Genomic DNA, 21,436 nt, shown 5'->3' with positions numbered 1-21,436 from the left:
GATGCACATACGTACAGGAAATGTGTTCATACAATCATGTTGAGAAATATCAACGTTTTTTTGCATCGAGATATTCCTTTAAAAAAGAATCGCGATGCAGAAACGATTATTTTCCCCACCCCACTGTCTCTGCTCCTTTTCTGTTTCTCATTCCTGCCTTATCTCGCTATGAACGTGTGTTGTGTACCAACTAGACTGAAAGTGTGTGTTTGTGTGTGATGATAGCGGATATTTGAATTTCGCTGAGGCAGCAGCAATCAAAGTGACTCACATGTGCACATAGACATACACACTGAATGTATACATGTCCTCGTGTTTACACAACTACTCTGCTAGTGTGAAACCAGCCAGCAACACATTCCCAAATAGGTATGAAGAGCTCTGACACACTCACTCACAGACACAAATACATACAGTAGCCGCTGTGCATAAATTTGCATGTTCCACTCTGTCCTGCCTCAGGCGTCAGAGAGACGGTCCACCATGTACAGTATTATCTCTGTTCAGATATGCCACTCGAAAGCTTGTTTCCTGGCTTAGTCATATCTGCTTTTCTCTAGGGATGCCATTTCAGGGCTCTTCAATTTATTTTATGCATGCACCCCAGGAGATGCACACCATCTGGGAGAGGCTATGAGTCATCTGTCTACACGTACTTAAAATAGTTAGGACTCATTATTTTTTGTGTTATTGTTTTTTAAATGGGGAATTAATCAGGTATCAGTTTGTTTTGATCATTAAAAACAGTGTAAGTAAATAAAACAGCAATCTGGGTGGAAGTCTTGTATTTTACTGTGCATTGTTTATTGTTTATTGTGTTTTGACAGAGCTTAATCAGCATCTTATTTGCAGCTTTCCCAAATTTTCTCTTCTTTTTATTTTGCCTCCACACCAGCGATAGGTGTGGCTGAAGGCATTATGTTTTAGGGGTGTCTGTATGTATCTCTACCACTTTGTCCTGAGCGCGACATCTCAAGAATGCCTCAAGAGAATTTCTTCAAATTTGGCACAAGCATCCACTTGGACTCAGCATTGAACTAATTGAGTGATTACATTTTATATCCAAAAGGTCAACTTCACTGTGACATCATAATGTTCTGCAAAAACATTTCAACATCATATTTCAGGAACAGAGGAGGAGACATTTGGTCAGATACTGAACTGGCGACAGTAATCTTGAAACTGTGCTGATTATATATTACGTGCTGCTGGGTTAAAGATGTGTGTGAAGCATCCATGTTTTCAAAGACTTGGACGTAAACTATAACTGCAACTTGACAGGTTCGCTGAGGCATATAACCCAGAGTCGGTAATTCTAGTTTTACTGGAAGCTTTCCTGAGCTTCTGTCATTGCAAGAGGACCTGATTCACTGTAAAGTACAGTGAAATGTGTCTTCTTACAGCAAGGGAATGAAAAGGGCTGATGATTGGTTTGTTGATCCATCACACATCAGAGAGCAGACTTGAAAAGCTTTTTTACAAAGCTTGCATGAATGATGTGTCTCCCTACTCCCTTCAAGCCTTTTCAAAATTACTTTTTTTTCATATTCTTGTGTTGATCTTTTAAGAATGTCTTCTCCTGTGAAAAGCCTCTTCCCTCTAAGTGATATATTTCTTCCTTCCCTGTCACTCTGTCCAGATGAAAAAGAGAAAGCAAAGATCAACTCAGAGGAGCTGCAAATCAAAAAAGTGAAGAAGAAAAAGAAGAAGAAACACAAAGAGGGGGAGAAGCACAAACGAGTGAAGATGTACCACCGCTCCTGTCAAACCGTTTGTGCTGGCCTGCTGCTTCTCCCTTCATCCTCTCCACCTCCCACCCCCTCTTCCCCAGCCTCTAATCCCACTCAGAACTCCTCACTGTCTCCTTTCAAGTCCCCTCTACCTGTTTACCCTCCGCCTAATAACAAAACTGCACATCTTTTACCTTCCTCTCCTACTCTTACCCCCAAATCTCTCTTAAACTGCACTCTCCTCAACTCTCTCAACTCCCCATCTTCCTCCACGAAGACACCACAACCTTCACCAATCAAACTGCAGCGGCAGTGCTCCTATCCTGGCATGGCGGGGCTGGAGTTTGCCCCTTACATCCACATAGAGCACCAGCCTAACGGAGGAGCCCTGGTGGCCCACGCCTACACGTCACAGCTCTCATCTCTCTCCATGAGCCAGAGGCAGAGATTTGCCCAGGAGTTTGTCACCTTGGCTTTCAGCGAGGACTCATCCCAGGTACGGGAAAGATACTGATCTGATTGATCCAGAGGTTACGTTGGACTTTCTCAGTGCCTGTCATTTTGACACACAGGGTCTTCCTGCCAACTTGAGTTGCACACATGTCAGATTTTTACTGTCTGACTCTACTCTGCTTTGAAGGAATAACCCATCATTTTTTGTAGATCTTTTCTATTTCTAATGAGACATATATAATAGAAATATTTTTTTAATAATTAATTTTCATTTTTTTATAAATAAAAATGCAGAACAAGCTTATGGATTATACATTCAGAAGCAAGGGTGTCATGTTTAAGTAATGATTTGTTAAAGTAAACCTGATTATGATTACTGTTTCCTCACTTGGAGAGAAGTGCTGGAGCCTCAATCCAGTGCGCTTTGGCAGCACTACACCCCTGAAAGAAAATATGATCAGAAACAGCGAATGCGCAGAGAAACTTTGGACACTCAGCTGCTGTGACACTTTGCAGTGGTATATAGCGTTATAACTGACCAATGCGATGGCTAAAGCCAGATTGACAAAGAGGTGCATATGTCGAGATCAAAGACAAGACTAGATAATAGCTAATTAATAATGCAAACACCACCAATTGGACAGGTGTGTTTCCCACAGTGTTCTAATCTGTCAAAATGACAGCTGGCCTTTTAATTTTTCCATCATTGATAAAAAATTTAGTCAGTGATAGAATTTAGTTGACACGACCTTCAGATTGATCCATGGGTTCAGTGCAGTCTGGCGCATTGGCTTCTGTAACTTGATAGAATTTGTTTCATTTGTAGGTGATAATTTTAGATTTCATTACTGTCCTTGTTTTTCAGGCAGCTCATTACGTCATGGGAATTGTCCACGGAGAAGCCGGTTACCTGCCTGACTTCTTGGATTACTTCTCAACCAAGTTCCCATCAGCTCCAGTCAAAATGGAAATACTGGGAAAGAAGGACATAGAAACCACCACTATGGTTAATTTCTACTCTCAGGTCAGTCAGACGCAATCACTTACACACATGGGGACACAGTTTTTGTCTCGTGTCAATTACTGTTGGAGCTGTAGACACAGAAAGCACAGAGCAGATGAAATTTAAAAACATACAAAGTAAGAAAAGGTCTGCTGCCAAACTAGCAAGGGCAAAGTACGACCAAGCATCCGGTCTCACAACGGTCCTTGAACCTGTTGAGACACTATGTAGGAGGTTGTCTGAGGCCATTGTGGCCAGAAAAAGTACTGAAACTCTCTGTTCTGATAAAGTCACATGATGCAGTGAGTGTAAATTCTGGTCATGTGAAGAAGGGCACGCACTGTAGGTGAAGTGCAACAGGAAACAATGAGGACACGATACAGTTACAACTGTCAACACAGCATTTTTTTGTTTTCCTATTTTCATACAAAAAACAGGAAGAGGTTGAGTTCCACTAATCACTTCATCAAGAATCACTCACTACAATCAAATCTGTTTACATGCTCTGACAGGTGCACTAGGACTGCAGCTAATTACTATTTTCATTAAAGATTCATTACCCCATTATTTTTCCAACTAATAGTTTTGTCAATACAATGTCACAAAATAGTGAAACATGCTCTGTGTGATTTCTCAGAGCACAAGTTGACATCTTAAAATAGAAAGTATTATCCGGCCAACAGTCAAAAATGTCAAAGCTATTCAGTTTATTGTCATATATGACAAAGAAAAGCATCAAATTCAAACATATAAGATACATGGAACAAGCAAATGTTTGGCTGTTCTTGCTTAAAAAAATAGTAGAACAATTCAATTATTAAAATAGTTGCAAATTCATTTTCCGTCAGTGGACTAATCAACTAACCGTTGCAGCTCAATGAAAAATGGACGTTGCCTTCTGAGACTGTTTGAGTTACAACTCTCCAGTATTTCAAAAGAAAAAAAATATGTAAAGGTTAGAGCAGAGTCATGGTTATTATCTCACAAGCTCTTTGATTTATCTTGCAACTCTCAGGCTGAGAACCACTGTACATGTGTGCATTCACAGATTAGTTTCTGTTTAAAATGTGTCATGTTGTGGCTCTGGAGTGGTGCAGGGAACATCATCATTGCTCGTAAATGTTTGGCTTGAGATGCTGCAGCTCTGTCTGTCGCATGCTTTCAAAGTTTTTATGAATTTAGCCTAGTAATTTGTTTTCCATGAGGATTTGCATCAGAGGTGTTTTGCGGATTTGGGATTTCTCTTATGTGAATTGAAAGAGTGCTGAGTTTCTGAATGCCTTGACCTCTTGATCACTGTCTTGTACATGTGAGCAAAGTCAGTACAAGATACAGTACAATTCAGGGGAGAGGATGAAGGGATGTTGGGGGAGGTAAAAACCTGATGACTGCTGCATGCGTATGAAAAAGTTGTGTTGTTGAAGCTTTACCATCTGGTTTCAGCATCTGCCTCAATCTGTCCAACACTTAACAGCTTTTGGCATTGATACAAAAGTCTGATTTTCTCAAAAAAAATTGACAACATTAACAATTACAGCAGGGTTGTGTGCATTGCGCAGGTGGTGACTGCTGCTCGCACTTCAGTGCTACTTAAAACATACAAAGCAAAGTTTAAGTGAGCACTAGAAAAGAGGATGTGAAAGCAAAGAGGGAGACTATGAGAGATGACTGCTCGCAGTAAGTCAGGTCAGAGTGTCATAATCGACACAAAAAGGTGTTTTTCTTCTTTTCTTTTTAAAAGCACAAGTGTGGCAGCCTCTCACCTCAACATACTACACAACCTTTTGAGGACAACTGGAAAAACAAGAAGTGTGTGTGTGTGTGTGTGTGTGTGTCTCACTGGTGGTGTCTGTCTGGATTGTCTCCTGTGAGCACAGTGACGCAGCTAGACCTCTTCATTTCGATCTGTCCCACGTCTATAGTACACTAATGAAAAGCCCTTTGTTGCCTCAAACCTCCTGAGTGGCTTTGTATTGAGATACTGCCTGCTCGTTTTCAGTGTGAGTGCAGGCAAACATACTCTGTGTGTGTGTGTGTGTGTGTGTGTGTGTGTGTGTGTGTGTGTGTGTGTGTGTGTGTGTGTGTGTGTGTGTGTGTGTGTGTGTGTGTAAATGCGGTCCTACAGGGGGTAGAGCAGTTTATGCTCTCTATTGCTCTCCTTCTGGCTATTTTTTCTTATTATGAAATATTCATAATGTTATTCCATGTGTTTGTTTCAGTTTTGGCCAGTTCTGCCTTAACAAACACATCTTTGATCTCCACATGTGTCTGAATAAATTAAACTAAAATAATGAATGAATTAAATCCTTTAAATTGTCCATTGTCTATGTGGAGTTGTCCCTGCAAACCTGTGTGTCCGCAGCTGTCCCTTTAAGAGTAGTGTTCCTTGCAGGGCTAACGTCATTGTCCACTGGTCTTGTTAATTTTTTTTTCCCTCCCTTCCAGCGCTCAGCAGTGACCTTGGGAAGTAGACATACAGTCTACACACACGCGCACACAAACAGATGTGAGCATGCACACTGATATATATACACAGCACGGGTACACACAAGCACACAGGCAGATTAACGATTTCTCTCACACATTTTTCCTCTACCTTTCTTTCTCTCCAGCTCTCCCTCTCTTTGGTGTCTCCCTCCCTCTGTGTTAGTCTGTCATTCTCTCTCTTTTATCCCTCCACTCTTTTTGTTTCTGCTCTGTTGTTTGGTTCTCTGTTCCAGTTGCTGGACAGCTGCTTTTTTATATGTGTGTGTCTGTGTGTGTGTGTGTGTGTGTGTCTGTGTGTGTGAGTGTGAGAGAGCGAGAGAGAGGAAAAGATAGAAAAAATATAGAATCTGCAATGGCTTGCAATGCTCTTTGGTGTTTGTGTTTGGTGCATTCATTCTTCTATGTAGATTTGCTTGGTTTTATTCTTGAGACACAATCACCTGTGCACCTCTTCACTTGATAATGAGCTGTGTGTGTGTTCAGAATTTGACTGCAGGTATCAAAGTTGCCTTGCTGCTGTTCAGGCTGCGTGTGAGTATTTTGTATTCAGTCCCCGACTGAAGGCATTTTCAGTGGTGCTAAGGATTATAGAAGATTACAGCACTCTATTTTCTCAGGGCAACCACAGCCTGACAGTCAATACACGATGTGCTTTGGCAGAAAGGTAATTTGGTCTTTCCGGTTTAGTCACTAAGTAATAATTTAGTTACGACATCAGATTAATATAATGCAAAAGAACAGACTGCAGCTTTTTAATGTGATATTAATCTGTGCTCACAGTTTGCTCATGCGCAGAAATGGACTGGCAATCTGGTGATTCTGGCAAATGCCAGATGGGTCGGCCCACCAAGCAGTAGAGTCTGACTGCAGCTGTGGGGTGTCGTGCATGACAGCAATGCACACGTAGATCATTGGTTTACGTAGGACAGGAACACCCAGTAGCTACTAACCACCTGTTTTTTTTTTTTTGCCCGAATCTAGATTGTTGTATTGTCCTGTTGGTGACATAAGTTGTTATGCATTTGGCTGAAAGTGCAATATAACTTACTTTTTGTTGAATTCTGAAATCTCTCTTCAATTATTTTATGACTTTCATGAAACAAATGGGCCAAACTAAAAATTATGTTTTCTTGTTCCCCAAAAGCCACTGATTTACTGTGGCACATGACAGGAACTACCTGCTCTGGCTTCAGTAAGACCTGTCGCACATCTAATTGTGGGCTGTAAGAACATGTTTTCATGTAATGTATATTAGTGGCTATTAAAGCTTAAAGATTCATGAATGATTAGTGTTTTGTTGTAAATGATTTGATTTGGTGTCTTATTAATAAATGTAAATACCTGAAGGATCTCCAAATGGAAGAATGAACAAAATGTAATTGTAACATACTAGCTAGCATACTGACTTTGTTTAACATGTCAGTGTTAAGGTATTATAAGAATGAAGCAACACTGAAGCTAGCTCTTTGTAGGAAAATCCCTTTTGAATATTTGATGGTCTCCGTTTGAAAAAAACACTTGTTTACATTACTTGGTTAGCTATTTACAGTTTCAGTTAAACATCCTCAGAGCTGAGAAAGTAATTAGCCAGCTTTACCTTATTTGACTCCACCACTTTCTGCATCTCACACTTTCATATACTCTGACCTGGAGGCAGGACTGTAGCACTAGGCCTCCAAACTGTCTTCAACTCTGTTTACAAAACATGCCAAAGACTTATCATCGGCCTTGCATCACAGCATTAAAACCAGGATCCATTACTTTACATTAAATGAAAGTCTGTTTGTACATTTATATCCCTGTGTTTGGTTAGCAAAGGGAGAGATTATGCAACAGAAGTTTGTGCGATTGTGCATGCAGTCAGCAGCCGAAAAACTTTATTGTGACTCAGGCACAGTAATCGACAGCACTCTAGAGACTGATAATGATTTAGAAAGAGAAACACAGAGCTGAGAGAGGAAGAAGCAGACAGACATACAGAGGTCCTGGAGAGTTCAATGAGATGATGTCATGACATGAACTCAGCTAGAGAGAGTGAAGGATGTGTTGACGAGAGGAGGGAAACCTGTTATAGAATTAACAAGTGGCTGCACCAGAGATGGAAAGCAGACCAGGAAAGAGAGAGGCTTCATCTAATAGACTTCCCACCGGGGATGTGAGCATTATGAGAAGAAAGAGGCAGAGGAGGAGACGAAGAGGCTGACAGAGACGAGAGATAATCGGAGTAAAACAGAAAGTGGGAAGTAGAGAGGGAGTGAGACTTTAAGATATACTGCTTTTAGCTGGGGAAAGTGACAGCAGGCGGGAGATGACAGCGATGATAATTATATATAATGATGTCGGCCTTTTAATCTCTGGAATTTGCGGACCTAGAATACCAAATGAGATGCAGTAAATTTTAGACGGAGACAAATTGTTTTGTGTCCAGATTTTTTATTGTTTAGCTTGTTAGTGTTTATTTATTGCCTCATGTTTTATGGGCAGCAGTATCTCACATTTTAAATAAAGCTTATTTTCAAGTTTAGCTGTAAAAGAAACAAGTCAATATTGTCTTTTAGGTCATTATTATTATTACTGGTCATTTGTTTTCATACATTTAGCCACTGAATGTGTTTACATGCACGTACACAGACGAGGAGGTACTGGAGCATCTTGAATAGTAGCTCTCAGAGGAAGTCTGTCACATTTCCTGTTTCCCTCTGTTTGCCTTTACATTTTGTCGACAAACTGTGTGTGTGTGTGCGTGTTTGAGTGTGCGAGTGAGTCATTGACTGTTAAATTTTATCCGTTTATTTTTAGGTGGAGGTAGTGTTTCCTAATACTCCTCCTGTGATCGTGTGAGTCTGTTCTCTTTGCTAACAACGTGGGGGTTATTCTGCTGTTAAATTATGCATGGTGTAAACTCACAGATACACAGGAAGGGAAAAGAGACGCTCATGAGCACATAAGTATGCAGGAAGATGAATGCCTACACTCACAGATGCACATGTAGTGGCTGAGAAACACAAATGCTTGTAAGCACGAACGCGTTTGAATCCATGTGTGCACACAAACACATTTCCCTCTCAGTATCTAGGTCATTGACTCAGTGAGACTATTTAAAGTTGTGATGTGTTTACGTGCATGGATTGAGTATTTCAAGCTTTTAGTCATCATCATCTTAGGAGGATATTACACAGTGTCGTGGCGCAGATGCAGTGAGATGAAGCGGACAAACAAACACAGCCACATGGCTCGGCCTGTCTGTGTATGATAAACTGATTTATTTCGTTAATTTATCCTTGATTGGAACACCAAGAGGCAGTTATGTGATGCATGCAATTAGACCAATTTGCGAGTGATCATGCAGGAGCTGTCACATCACTGCTGATGAGACAACATGCTGACATGCAGTGTGGACAGGTTGCTTTATACACTAAGAAATAAAAGCATATTCTATATATAAGGATGAAACGTTGAGTCGATGAGTAGTTTAGCATCTATCCAAGATTTATTTCCTGTTAATCTTTCGATTTATTTATCAAACAGAAAAAGTTCAACATTCACTGGTTGCAGCTTGTGAAATATGTCGATTTGTGCCTTTTATCTGTTTTTATATCACTTTAAATTAAAGCTGGAGTCAGTTTAATTTTGGCATAACTGGGCAAAAGTTGCATAATAAATTTTATGTTGTAATTCAAGAGGACTTGGAGAAAATCAGACCCCTGCACCTCCTCTTGGCTGTGTTTTTAGTCGTTAGGAAATCTAGCCACTGATGGGAGACTTTGGCCAATTCACAGGTCATATCAGATAGAAAATGGTCTTATAGGTCGTTCTACAAATGTCAGTGCACATGCACGGCATTCCTTCAGTGAAAGCCTGATTCAATGATGGAGAATCCTGCAGAGAAAGTTGCTATTATAGCATTGGCAACGACTGCCTACACTGCAAACCAACCCAAAAAAGGGAGACAGACTTAAAAAAGAGAGAGTCCTAAAGAGAGTCTGACAATAAACAAAATAAAACATTTCAATATCGACAAAGAGATGCAGCAATATGTTGCTAAAAGTTTTGCCTCCTGCCAACCAGAGCCAAAAGGCTCGCGACTGCGCCTTCAAGTTCATGTTTATGTAACGTTAGCTAGCTGGAGTCTCGAATCAAAGTGTGATCGTGCTGCACTCCCCGTTGCTACAGACCTCCTTGTGGGCAAGAGAACAAGCAGCAACTCTGGAGATGGACCCCAAGTCAGCCGCCTGACTCCTTGCCAGATCAGCACACTTTCTGTTGCTGCAGTTACACGGAGTTAGACCCGGCGCTGCCGCTTGCAGCGAGCCCGCTGTGACACCCATCACTGAGGGGTTGCAGCTGCAATTCGAGGGTCTTGCTTGCGAACTGCTGCCCGTTGTCCTCCAGGCAAAGCAGTCCACAGAAGCAGGGAGTGAGACAGAGAGACGATGGCTAGCAGCTAAGTCTCGTCTTATTTGTGGTCTGATAAACAGAGAATGAGAGAGAGTGCAGCGCAATAAGGGGCTGAGTGAACAACTCCAAAATGAAATAAGACTAAATAAGTCAGTGTTTGTTAAACACTGGGTTACTGTGTGAAGTGCGTGCATATACCCATGATCATCTGGTAGGAGGAGCTTAGGACAGAGAGCTGCAGGAGGATGGTGTATTTTCCAATTCTGCCATTTTTTGTCTTTTAAGAAAAGATGAGAGAATCCTTTATTCGTCCTACAGCTGGGGGAATTTGTGATATTACAGTAGCAAAAAGACAGGAGGCATCAGTAAAAAACACATATGGCAATATAGTAGTAAGGATGTATCAGTAAAAAAAAGAAAATAAATATAAAGGCTGACCTTACTTTTTGCACAGTTCAAGTACAGATATTACACATTTGTTAAATACTGATATTTCAGGTGAGTGATGATTGAATGGCAAATAGTTTTTTCAGATTTTTGTTGTTTATGTCAAGTTTATGAAGTTTATGGTAAAAAAAAAAATTGATTGATATTAACTATTTTTGTAAACTCCCAAATATTAAGGTCAACATGGCCCCTAAAAAATCAGTATCTATGAAACTATGCACTCTTATTGAGCGTTGACATCAGGGTTGGAAATACATTTTTTGTTCACCTGCTACTGAAGCTGGTGGACTCCAGAATCTACCAGCCATTCAATAGATTACCATTGTTTATTTGGCTGGTGAGTGAGGCAAATCTAGCAACCACCATATTTTACCAGAATTTTTTGCTGGTGGATAGTGCTGGTTGATATATTTTAATGTTTGCTGTAACACTAAAGTGACTAAAGCCAATTATGACCACTTATAATTAGCTGTGTCATTTAATCCTGTCTGTTGTGATGAGTTGTTTTGATCTCAACATTTAAAAAACATTTTACTGTCAGTGACCCTTGCCATCCAGTTGTTATGGCATTTCTCTACTAATAATCCAGCCTGTATAAATATTAATAACTAAAGTACTGGACCAAAAACAACTACTTATTAAAAGCAACACCCTGGGGTTAACACACACACACACACACACACACACACACACACACACACACACACACACACACACACACACACACCTGAGAGCTGCCTTGATCTACAGTTTCACACAATTGGCCTTTGAGCAGCTGTTTTGGGATTTACTGTCTCTCTCAAGGACACACCTGGGAGCTGTCGAGCACTTTCTCCTTCAGTCTTCTACCAAGTTATTGTTTCTGTCTTCATTACGTCTCCCTCACGACCCATCCTCTCTAACCCGTCCTCATCTCTCTTCCTGTCTTGTCACACTCCCTATCTCCTTTGCCTTTTACTTTTTCTTATCTGGTGTCCCCCTCTGTCCTTCACCTCTGTTTTCCTGTCCTTAATCTCTCTTTTGCCATCCAAAAAAAACATGTTATTTTCATTTTCCTCCACTTACCCTCTTCCCTCCTGACTCCTGTTTATTTCTGTCCTCCCCTCCATGTCTCTTTGACAGCTTGCCTTCCTAAACTTTCTCTCTCTCTTTCTCTCACCACTTCTCTCCATCTGTCCCTCTTCCCCTCATTCTTTCTCTCCCATGTGTCCTCGCTCTCTCCTCCCTCTGGTCTGTCTCTCCTCTCGCTCTCTCTTCTTTTATCTCTGCCTTGTTGTCAAGTGGTGACTCACCAGAGGCGTACAGCCAAGGATTTGGCCTACACACACGCACACATACACAGTCACAGTCACACACACACATCCTGATCAGCCAAGAGTACAGCATGCAGGCCACATGCTGCACGTACTGCACACTCATGCACACACACAAAGACACTGTTGAGGGCCAAGGGTATGAGAGATGTGTTAGACACACACACAATCACACACACACACACACACACACACACACACACACACACACACACACACACACACACACACACACACACACACTATGCTCTGTCAGCCAAGTGAAGAGGAGCAAACAGTCTATTGAGTCACACCGGTGGAGCAGAAACATCAAGTGAAACCACCAACTCCCGCGCGCATACACACACACACACACACACACACACACACACACACACACACACACACACACACACACACACACACACACACATACACAGAGTCTGTTTTGACACCAGTAGTGATTAACAGCTTTAGTGTCAGCGTCTGGTTTTGTTTTCCTCTGGATTGTATTGTAATCAAACAAATACAAGATGCATGTGTATTATGTTAACATATGTACTTTGCACTAAAACCTGTTGGTCTGTTGATATCCCTTGTTATTAACATGATATAGATGAAAGGCAAACTTGTTTATGTTGCACATTTCGTCTGCTTAAATTTGACACCGGCCACCCCAATTTTGTCACACACAACCTGTATGACACTAGTTGCTCCATCATTACAAACATGTTATTATATTAATCACTCTGTTATACTGTTATTACTAATGCAATTTGAGGAGGATTTAGCACTGTGGTAGACTACTTTTAAAATTGCCATAACATGACATAATTATAAATTTTGCTACGGTTTAAGCTCGTACAGGGGACCAAACCGGCAAAACCGGAAATTGACCTGACTCTTACAATAAAAAGCAGCGGCTTGGATTCAAAAGACCAGATTCGCAGTTGACCTGCCGTTTTCTGGGAGTTTGTTCCAGATATGTGCTGCACAAAAACTGCTTCCCAGTGTTCAGTCTTGACTCTGGTGACACGAAGCAGACCTGCCCTACATGACCCGAGAGGTCTCAATGGTTCATAGAGTAGCAGAAGGGCAGAAATGTATTTGGGCCCTAAACCATTCAGTGCTTTCTAAACAACTCCTTAGAAATTTGATTAAAGCTTTCCATTAAATTTAGAGTACGTGTAATACATGGCCACCCAGATCAGTCTTTCCATACATACCAGTCTGGGATCTTTTAAGAGGTCTTGCTGAGGGGTTGCTAGGTGATCAAGAATAACACATATTTATGCTACACTACATAATGCAGACTTTGTTAGTTGTTTTTTTTCTAATCTTAATTTTTTCTCTCATTATGAAAAATAAATATTCAAGTAAAACAAAGGGGAATGATCTTAACATTTCTGGTAAACGAGTGAAACCTGTGAAGAGTGGTTGCAAGCAGACTTTGCTTTGTTTTATTTTTTTGATATATGTTTATATTTTTGAAGTGATAATTCTTCAACATTTGAGGTAGATCATCTACCTTTATATCATGAACAAAACAAGTCATGTTGTATGTTACAATAAACATGTAGGCAAAATGTTTTGATGCTAAGTAATTGATGTTGGCTCATGTTTTTTTCCCCTTAACGTTTGGTGAAATTTAATTAAAAGTGGCATTAAAAATCTTAAATCTATCTTGTCGTAAGCTGTCGGAACCCTGATATAAGTAATTTGTGTACAACCTTTGTTAACAGCTTATTTTAGAAAAGTGGACGTGGTCACACGTGTATCCCTCTGCTCGCTTTGCCATGTCTGACGCTACCTCATCCTGTCAGCACGATCTGGGCGGTTTGAATGCATTTACTGTGAACGTCAGTATATCTGTGCGCTACAGCTGTAGAGTCAGAACACAGAGATGCGAGTGACAGCTGGTTTGACTGCAGTTATTTTTAGAACATGCCCCTTGAGTGACCATGTGCCTGCGGGCACTGTGTTGGCGACCCCTGTTTTAAGAGGTCACAAGCCCAAAAGCTCGGGAGCCACTTTCTTAGAAAACCATTGTGGAAAAATATCAAGGGTCTTAGATTACATTCAGAATGCATTAGAGGGATTCAGGACAACAAGAGGGAACTTTAACCATGACATGCGCCCCTCTCACAACAACAGGTGCATTTAGCCTCCAAAGAGACTCAACAATAGCTATATAATAATATTTTTTTTAAAGATTAAAGGTATAAAAATGCCACCAGATTTAAAAATAAATAAAAAATTTATTGCACGATTTATAATAATAAAATAAATAAAGTATCCATGCAGCTGTGATGTTAAAGTAAATTATGATATCGTCTCATGTTGTGTTTCTACTCTGGTTGCTGCAGGTGAAGAAAACGTACAGTAATGGTACTTACAGAGCCGGAGCAATGAGACAGATCAGCCTGGTGGGTGCCGTGGACGAGGAGGTCGGGGATTACTTCCCAGAATTCCTCGGCATGCTGGAGGAGTCGCCCTTCCTGAAGGTGAGTGAGGACAGGGTGAACGGCGATAGAATGGATGGATGGAGAGACAATGGGAGAGTGACAGAGGTATGAACACAGTAGATGCATTTGGAAATGCCACAAACTGAACAGATGGAGAAATATTACTTGACACAACAACACACCTAATATTCTCCATGGTGGCTGGCAAAGAAGAGACGTTAAGTCGGTGTGTCAGAGTGATTTGATGCAGCTTCCAGCTTTCAGTTTCAGGGGAAGCAGGTTCTCTTTTAAATGCCTGTGTGTGCAGGAACAGACCACCAAAAATACTGTGTTTACCGCCGTCCCTGAAATGCAGGAGTGACAAGCTTTTTTTTCTGTTTGCCATTCTGTGTCGACACTTCAAATCTCCAGCATGCAGCGTGTGGAGGAGTGGCGTCCTATGCTGAATATCAAAAGACGCACATCCTCTGGCAGTTCTCTATCCGTCGAGGGCTTTGGCTCTGATTCAGCACCCTCTGAAGCATCTTGGGTGCCAGTGACAAGTTTTGCCAGGGGGTGCAATTTCTGCGCATGAGATTTCTTTTCGGGGAATAAATAAAACAGCTGAATTGGTTAACTGAAAAAGTGAGGGATGTACTAACACACTGCTTTGATTATTTCTCCCCCTTTCTCTGTTTGGCTGCAGCGGACGCTCCCGTGGGGAACGCTCTCCAGTCTGAGGCTGATGGATCCCACAGAGAGTGACGACGGTCCTATAATGTGGGTCAGACCAGGAGAACAGATGATACCTGTAGCTGATATACCAAAGTCCCCTTTTAAAAGAAAACGGTAAGTACACTACTGTTTACTGCACATTAGGCAAATAGACACACACAAATGAAGCCAGCCAATATTTTGGATCCTCCTTAAGCACTTCAATGAGACCGAATTAGCGGGGATTTTAGTCTCTGTCAGTGTTTGCACTGGGTACAAGTCTCTGGTGTGTGTGTACCTTATTGAGCCAGCTTGCCTCTGTACTCTCCGCACAGCCCACGAGGACTGATTATAGAAAAAAAACAGTAACAAAACACACTCACACATTTGAAGCAGCAGCCGCGGCAGCAGCACGAAGCTTTGTTATAGCCGAGCAGCGCCGGATGAGGCAATTACACCCTCTCTGTTTGTGTCTGTCACAGTGTCATTGTTGCTCGCACATAAGCTCTGTCTCACACACACACAGAGACACGGGATTTCTGCGAGCGAGGCCATTAGAGAGAACGTGTGTATGTGTGTTTGTCTGTCTGTGTCTGTGTGTGTGATGTGAGTGGCGGTATGTGGCTCACCACTCAGATGAGATCATCGTTATGTTAATAGAGTCGACATCAGACGCTACTTCACATGGCAGCCAGCCAAGCACGGGACGACACACACTGCACACATTCCTCCCGTGCAGCAGTTCTGTCTCTCGTCTCTGTTGACTGGTAGTGACATCAATCAATAATAATTTTAAGATTTAAAAAAATATATAATTTCTGGTTTAAAAGCTGAGACACTTAATGGGTTGACAGAAAAATCATTTTGTTAATGAGGTTAGGTCATATTTCAAGCAAAAAATACCAACTGTTTACCGCTTCCAGCTTCTAAATTGTGAGCGATTTGCTGCTGTTTTAGATCATTAACCAGGCCACAAAATACAATGGCAGTCTCAAATGTGCGTCTTTGGGCATCGAAGCGGGGGTAATGAGATATGAGGACTTGAGTCTGACCTTTTTGACACGACATTTTTCAGTAGCTGCACCGAAAATAACGTGACAATTAGCCACTGTGTGACATGCAGTAGTTTGCAAGACGGCTAAGCTGTTACTTACAGTTTTCAGGTGATTTGTTAAGTGCATTGTAGATTTGTGATATGCTAGTTTTCTTTGGCATTTCTACCACTCACCTTTTGGAGATTATCTTTGCAAATATTGAAACTTCTTTAGATGCTTGTTTTTTTTCCCAACGTCTTGTTGACGTATCATGTGGTTACAATGTCCAGTTACAGTGGGATTAGACTGCTGGTTATTGACATTTTAAGAGAGTGAGTCGACGAAGTTGTCAAATAATTGCTAAGTTTAAATGCCCTTGTCTCAGAATTACTAATAATAAGCAATGTTGATGTGTAATGAATATTGCTTGATTTCTTCTTTTTTTTAAGATTATTTTTTGGCATTTTTGCCTTTATTAGATAGGACAGAAGATTGATAGTATGAAAGGGGGAGAGAGAGAGGTGATGACATGCAGAAAAAGGCCAGGGCTGGAATCGAACCCACAGCCGCAAAAAGACACTGCCTACATACATGGGGTGCCTGCTTTATCCACTTATCCACCGGACACCCCTATTGGTCAATTTTTATGTCTAACTAACTTATAGGCTGTTTAAGATTTTTCGTACTTGCACCAAAACATTTTCTCAAGGCACCATTTTCTGTATCTGTCCTCTTTTATCGTCCATGCCGCAGCAGGATCGCACCTAACAGTGTAGTTTGGAGTGAGATAGCGAATATTTTTCGCTCTGAAAAGGACTCCATTGAAAATTTCAACAAACCTATTAAGGACTTTTTAAAAAAAATGATGACAGTTCAATTATGATATAATATATTATAATGTAAATTGAGGTAGCTTTTCCTCCATTTTCTTCAAAACTGTAAATTAAAATAAATTTTGCATGGCCATAGTCTTGGTTATCCTGAGTAGAAGAAATGTAAAATTTCAGCAAACCTCTGATGGAAAACATTCATTAAAATCTAAAGAGTTTAAAAATAAGTAAATCAATAATGTTTCACACTTTCATTTGAGCTAACTTTCCCTACACAGTAATGAACAGTGAAAATACTGCACATTATATGTGTTCATAGTCAGGAACATTTTAAGCAAAAATCTTTTTCGCCTCTCAGAAAACCTTTAATGGAAACTCTGTTCATGTGAGTTCTGTGTTTAACTGCTGCTTTCCCACTCTGTCTCGTCTGTCGGTGCGCTTTCAGTATCCTTTTTCCACGCCGCACTGTTATTAGTTATGAATGTTTTCACTGTGTGAGAAAATGAATGTGTGGATTGAGAGCGTGTGAAAATGTCAATTTTGTTAGTCCCACGGTCAGTGCCTCAGAGTTTGCAGCCCTATATATCCTTTATTTCTGAACGGTTACATGCACTGGTGCAGGTAGAGCTGAGAATTACCTGAACTACCATGCACATGCATGAGTTATTTTGATACCTGGTACCTTTGCTGCAGCAAATTGAGGTAGAAAAATAATCAGTTGCAGTTTTTGTCGATAAATTCATCCAAGAAGCTTATTTTAGTCAGATGTTACTGAGTGAAGTAATAAATAATAAGTATAGCCACTTATCATTAGTGTCTACACCTGAATCCAGCCTGTAAATACATATACTTTATTGCATATACATGTTATGCATCAGTTGGCGCACAGTGTTTGAGGGGGGCGGCTTCCAAGAAAGTGCGTCAGTGTGAGTGTTTGTGTGTGCTGTCAGAAACACTTGTGTAACAGCTGGGGCTGAAGGAATCTGTTTTTATAGAGACACGGATGGATAGAGAGAGAGGTGGTTTAACTTCCCCTCTCTTCTTTCTTCTGTGTCCTGTCTCATCCCATCACTCCATTATAAACCACCATAAGATATGATTACATATGACATCTACAAACCAGGGTGCACTTTTCTAATAATTTCCCCCCTTCTGGCTCCCAGATCTGTCCTCAATCTCTCCTTTTCCTCTTTCCTTCGCTCCTCCCACATTTCTCTGTCCTTGCCCTAAAAAATATCAGTCTTTCTCTATTTCTCTTATGATCTGCTTCCTTTTTCCTCCATCTGTCCGCTCTTTCCTGCTTTAAGTTGATTTATTGTTCTGTGCCGTTATTTTGAGGAACTCTTAAAGTGTGTTTAAAGAAAGCACATATATTGAATACGCCTCAGCAGTGAAAGTGTTTTTGTTTATGTCTGTCTGTGTGTATAAAGAAAAAGACATAAAAACAGTGTGTTTGAAAGAAATATTGTGAAGTGCAGAGAGCAAGAGATGACGTGGTGTTATTTGCAGTTTGACCGTACGCTGTGTTGAAGGAAGAAAGGCTGCTTGTGTATGGGGAGCGTCTCCTCACACAGCACTGCTTCTTTTTCTCGCTGGTTTCAGTGAAAAGGTTTAGCTGCTGTGCATTTCTGACGGCACTGAGACTCTCAGTCTGAGAATTCAGATGATTATAGTGGTCAGACGATGAAAATAAACCAAAATGTTTCAGCTTTTAGTGAAAGAGTGCCGTGCTTCCAGAGATTTACAATAATTGCATAGTAACAGCAGCAGCCCTGGCAAACAGGACGGAGGCCTGATGCAGAGCGCGCTGTTTCTGTTTAGATACAAACTGCATGAGGAAGGACGGAAACGTGAGTCCATCGGCAGCTGTCAGCAAGATGTTAAAGCCCAGTCTGCTCAGTCTCAAGTGGAGTTTAAATAATTGATGAGTAATCAATTAGTCAAGCTACAAAAAAATAATTAGCAGCTATTTTGATCATTTATTGATAAGTTGAGTAGAGCTGCATTGATTGGTTGATTAATTGGCAGCTATTAAATTAACTTATTTGATAAATTATTGATTTGGTTTGAGTAATTTTAGTAAAAAAGTAAAAAATAGTGATCTGAGTACAGCTTCTTAAATATGAATATTTTCTGGTTTCTTTACTCTGTGATAGTAACTTAATATCTTGCAGTTTTTGACCAAACAAGACATTTTAGGACATCATTTCATCAGCACTGAATGACATTTTTGAACATTTTCTGACATTTTATAGACTAAGCATCTAATAGTTTAATCAAGGAAGTAATCGTAACATCAAGCAAAAATGAAAGTAACCGGTAGTTGCAGTCATTTTTTTAAACAAAAACTCAACGCATTTTTATTCGTTCAAACTACTGCATTGTGAGGCTTTTCAGCTTTTCTCCATTTTATATAATACTGAATTGAATATCTTTAGGATTGTTGGTTGGACAGAAAAGACATTTAAATCTCTCTCCAGTAAAAAGAAAATATAAAAAGGAAAAAAAAGTTTAGTGCTTTTTGTTACTTCACTAAGATATTCTACTTTCATTGTGCAGAATCATGTACATGCAGAGTTTTGCATTGCAAGACTTGAGTTTAAGATGTGAACATACTTGCATGCTTTTTTCAGTTCAGTATACGATTTGTGTAATGCGGAAACTTGAAGCCTGCAATGAACATACACTGAGAGTTTTGATCATTTTTACGAGGTAGTTATCAGACTCTAATTATTATTCAAAGCAGAGTATTTTATGTCTTAGAATGTCTGGAGGGGATCTCTTAAGTGGAAACTGACAACTTTTCCTCTCCTATGGGGTTTTTCGTGGCTGCAAATGAGGCAGACGTGGCACCATCCTGATCGTGTGCACACGTTAATGTGTGCTGAGGCTTCAACTGACTGAAAGAAACACTTTTTACAAGCAAAATATTCAAGAAGTTCTCATAATATATGATCGAAATTATAGTTATTAATAAATTGCGGCCAAATTATTACTCACTGCTGATTACAATGGCACCATCATATCAACGTGATGCTGCAATAGCAGTTACCAATAAAAGAAATCCACCAAGTGCAGCGCTTGTTAGAAAAAAGTGTTTTCCATTACTGCTATCCTCTTCCTGATTTGTTTGTGCAATTGTTGACACACCATCTTTTTAACGTACATTAAACTTTCATCAACCAGACAGAATTTTATGTTGAAAGGGAGGCTTATGGGGAACCAGTCTAAATGGTGATGGTATAATTATTTTATAGCCATTATGCTATGTAATCGATAGTGCTGTCCCCTGAATCAGATTAAGCTTTTCAGTCCAAATATTCACCTATCCATTTCTTTTTTTCCATATAAAGTTTGAGAGTTTGAATAAGATTCAGCATGACAGTGATATTCGTGTAATATAGTAAGCAAGCTAAACAAGCTACGGACAGACCTGAAACATACATTTTATTGCTGGCTTAAGCCAGAGACTGTATCATATTAAGTTGCTGTGAGCTATGAATTCATTTTTACTAAGCAGAAGGCAGAAGAAAACATGATGTCGGAGCCTTACAGTGCAAATCCTCCACCAGGCCTCGTGTCTGGGAACGCCTGTTCAGAGCAGTGTGAAACTCAAGAGCGCTCACCCTGCAGCAAAATCGTGGGACCAAAATGTCCCCAGAAGTACAATGCATAGCACACTGATGAGCAAAAAAATGACACAATGATTCCAGTCTCAGACTTTGAGGGGCAGATCTAGCAATTAAAATTAACTTTTTAATGATAAGTTAAAGTCTATTTCCACTTTAAAGTTGTCACATTGGGATGTGGGAATCAGTAATGGAATTTTTTCTGACATCGTAAAGACTAAACAAATATTGATCAACAGAGCAAGTAGTTGGCAGATAAATCAATAATGCAAATGATCATTAGTTGCAGGTGCATTAGCTCAGCGTGTGAAATGTAAATTTGAGATAAAAGCACTTCAGGAGTGTGTGCTGCAGCTTTAAGATGTACTTTAACAGTGTTTGTCGTCAGAGAACGTGGTTCCCTCTTTACTCTCCTCATCCCTCCACTGCTCTCTCTCCTTCTTCATCCCCCGTTTCCTTCCATCATCTCCTCTCCCTCTCTCTACCTGCCAATCATTCATCTCCCCACGGTAGCCTTTTCTCATCTACCTCCCACTTCATCTGCCCATACATGCACAGGAATCTGTCTTGATGACTTGGTGCAGAGACAGCTGCCCACTTGCAGTTCTGACTTCCATTGTGCCAGAACAAAAAGACCTCACATATAGAGGAGGGAGACTGCAAATATCACTCTAGATGTGCACGTTCAGCACTCCTCCCTTTACACTCGCTTCTTTTCAGTGTTTCACTTACCAGCTTTCCTGGTTTTACATGCATTACTGTCAGCCTGCAGTCAGCTCACACACACACTGAGCTGTGTGTGTGTGTGTGTCTGTGTGTTTTTATTCCCCCCTACTCTCTGTACTTTTCCTTCGCTTCTTTCTTCCTTTTCCACCAGCTCCTGCCTCTCTCCTCTTATCTCTGAATGAATGAATGCACAATTAAGTGTTCAGCGCGGGTAGTCTCGCTGCTGTTCTGTCTGTGTTACACTCTCGA

The 21,436-nt window shown here is 40.6% G+C and overlaps 1 protein-coding gene and 1 long non-coding RNA gene across 2 annotated transcripts in view; one reads left to right on the top strand and one right to left on the bottom strand.

The window, feature by feature from the left end:
• The window catches only part of LOC121961163 (uncharacterized), a 45,937-nt gene that overhangs the window by 13,701 nt on the left and 10,800 nt on the right, over positions 1 to 21,436 (top strand). Inside the window, 4 exon segments of the mRNA XM_042511042.2 lie at positions 1,640 to 2,226; positions 3,049 to 3,207; positions 14,177 to 14,314; positions 14,961 to 15,103. Of these exon segments, the coding sequence (XP_042366976.2) occupies positions 1,640 to 2,226; positions 3,049 to 3,207; positions 14,177 to 14,314; positions 14,961 to 15,103 (1,027 nt within the window).
• LOC148185876 (uncharacterized) lies at positions 8,918 to 14,159 on the bottom strand. The gene is made up of 2 exons (XR_015775594.1): positions 10,270 to 14,159; positions 8,918 to 10,140 (listed from the first exon to the last, which is right to left on the bottom strand). It is a non-coding gene; the product is annotated as an uncharacterized LOC148185876 (long non-coding RNA).

Source organism: Plectropomus leopardus, chromosome 22 (assembly GCF_026936395.1).
Source record: "Plectropomus leopardus strain MGB_pleo_1.0 chromosome 22, ASM2693639v1, whole genome shotgun sequence".
Lineage (NCBI taxonomy): Eukaryota > Metazoa > Chordata > Actinopteri > Perciformes > Serranidae > Plectropomus > Plectropomus leopardus.
Note: the sequence above shows the minus strand (reverse complement) of the source record. Positions and strands in the feature narration are given on the sequence as shown.